The sequence below is a fragment of the Brassica rapa genome, chromosome A07, assembly GCF_000309985.2.
Source record: "Brassica rapa cultivar Chiifu-401-42 chromosome A07, CAAS_Brap_v3.01, whole genome shotgun sequence".
Classification (NCBI taxonomy): Eukaryota; Viridiplantae; Streptophyta; class Magnoliopsida; order Brassicales; family Brassicaceae; genus Brassica; species Brassica rapa.
The window spans coordinates 2,765,852-2,767,075 of NC_024801.2; the positions used below are offsets into that span (position 1 = coordinate 2,765,852).

General features: G+C 42.6%; 1 protein-coding gene across 1 annotated transcript; it reads right to left on the bottom strand.

The window, feature by feature from the left end:
* On the bottom strand, window positions 1-369 carry LOC103846228 (F-box protein At5g65850). Its single transcript, XM_009123127.1, has one exon. It carries the CDS (start codon window positions 367-369, stop codon window positions 1-3), a length of 369 nt encoding a protein of 122 aa, XP_009121375.1.
* Between the last annotated feature and the right edge of the window lie 855 nt (window positions 370-1,224).

Sequence of the window (1,224 nt, forward strand, 5' to 3'; positions counted from 1 at the left end):
CTAATGCACCTTTCCATAGAGCTTCACATCCTCAACATGGTCTAGAAAGGGTTGAAGTACAGCAAACTTGGACCCATCCATGTCCACTCCTTCAATTTCAACTCTTACGACAGTGTTCCTCTCGGGACTGAAGTAGAAGAGGAAGAAAGGTTTAACTGAGTACCACGAAGACAACACAATCTCGTTTGTCCGCGACAAACCAACAAATTTTAGCACGTACTGTTCCCCAACTATATTCTTCCACTCAGCAGGCAATACATAAACACGCTCAGACCATTCCTGTTTCTCAACATCTTCTAGAACCCACAACTTAAACCTTGAACTTTTTCCACTGATAAGACCGAGATTTCCTTCATGATTTTCAGACATGGATAGAAATGGGGTATGCTACACTGAAGCATTTTCAGAGGTACGCATACTTCCAAAATCCATTCTGAATTGGACTTAGATCATTTCTGATGCAATCTATTTGGGGCCTCTACCGATTGGTGAGAAAGACTTCCCAAACAGATTACTTTAGTCCACAAAAATGTCTTCTTCTCCAAGACCTGTTCGACGAACTGCAGTCTAGATACGCCGTCAAAGTTAAGATTATGTTGACTTAACCGACTATAAAATTCCGAATGGGTAGAGGGGAACAACCATTTCTGGCAAATATCTGGTGGAAGCTGCCGTCCGTGTCGCTTCAAGTTCTTCTAACAGGCTATTGCAATCCGGCAACATTACACCGTTATAAAACTCTATTGCATTCAATCATTGTCATTAACGCTCTCATTAACACAATCTCGCCACTCCTCACATGATTTCTCATTCAATACATCACTTCATTGTAGTCTTCCTCGTGAGAAACGGAGCCAGAGCTCGAAATGATAGAGCGAGAGCTCGAAATGATAGAGCGAGAGCTCGAGATGAGGAGAGAGAGAGATCAGGTTGGTGAGAGAGAGCTCGAGATCAGGTTGGTGAGATTGAGCTAGAGAGAGAGAGAGAGAGGAGGTTCTCGGTGTATCTAGTCTCATAGTCTTGTTCATCTTCCTTAATTCTACTTGTAACTCGGGTCGGGTTAGATATATAACTGAGAGAGGAAGAAGACGAGTGAACCTCCAGTGATGTACTCTATAATCACATTGATTATAGTGGATAGTTGAGAGACCTGATTTTCTCCCAGGTGATATATAAAAGCTTCTCCACATCGGAGAAGTGCAGTGAGCACCGGATAAACAAAAT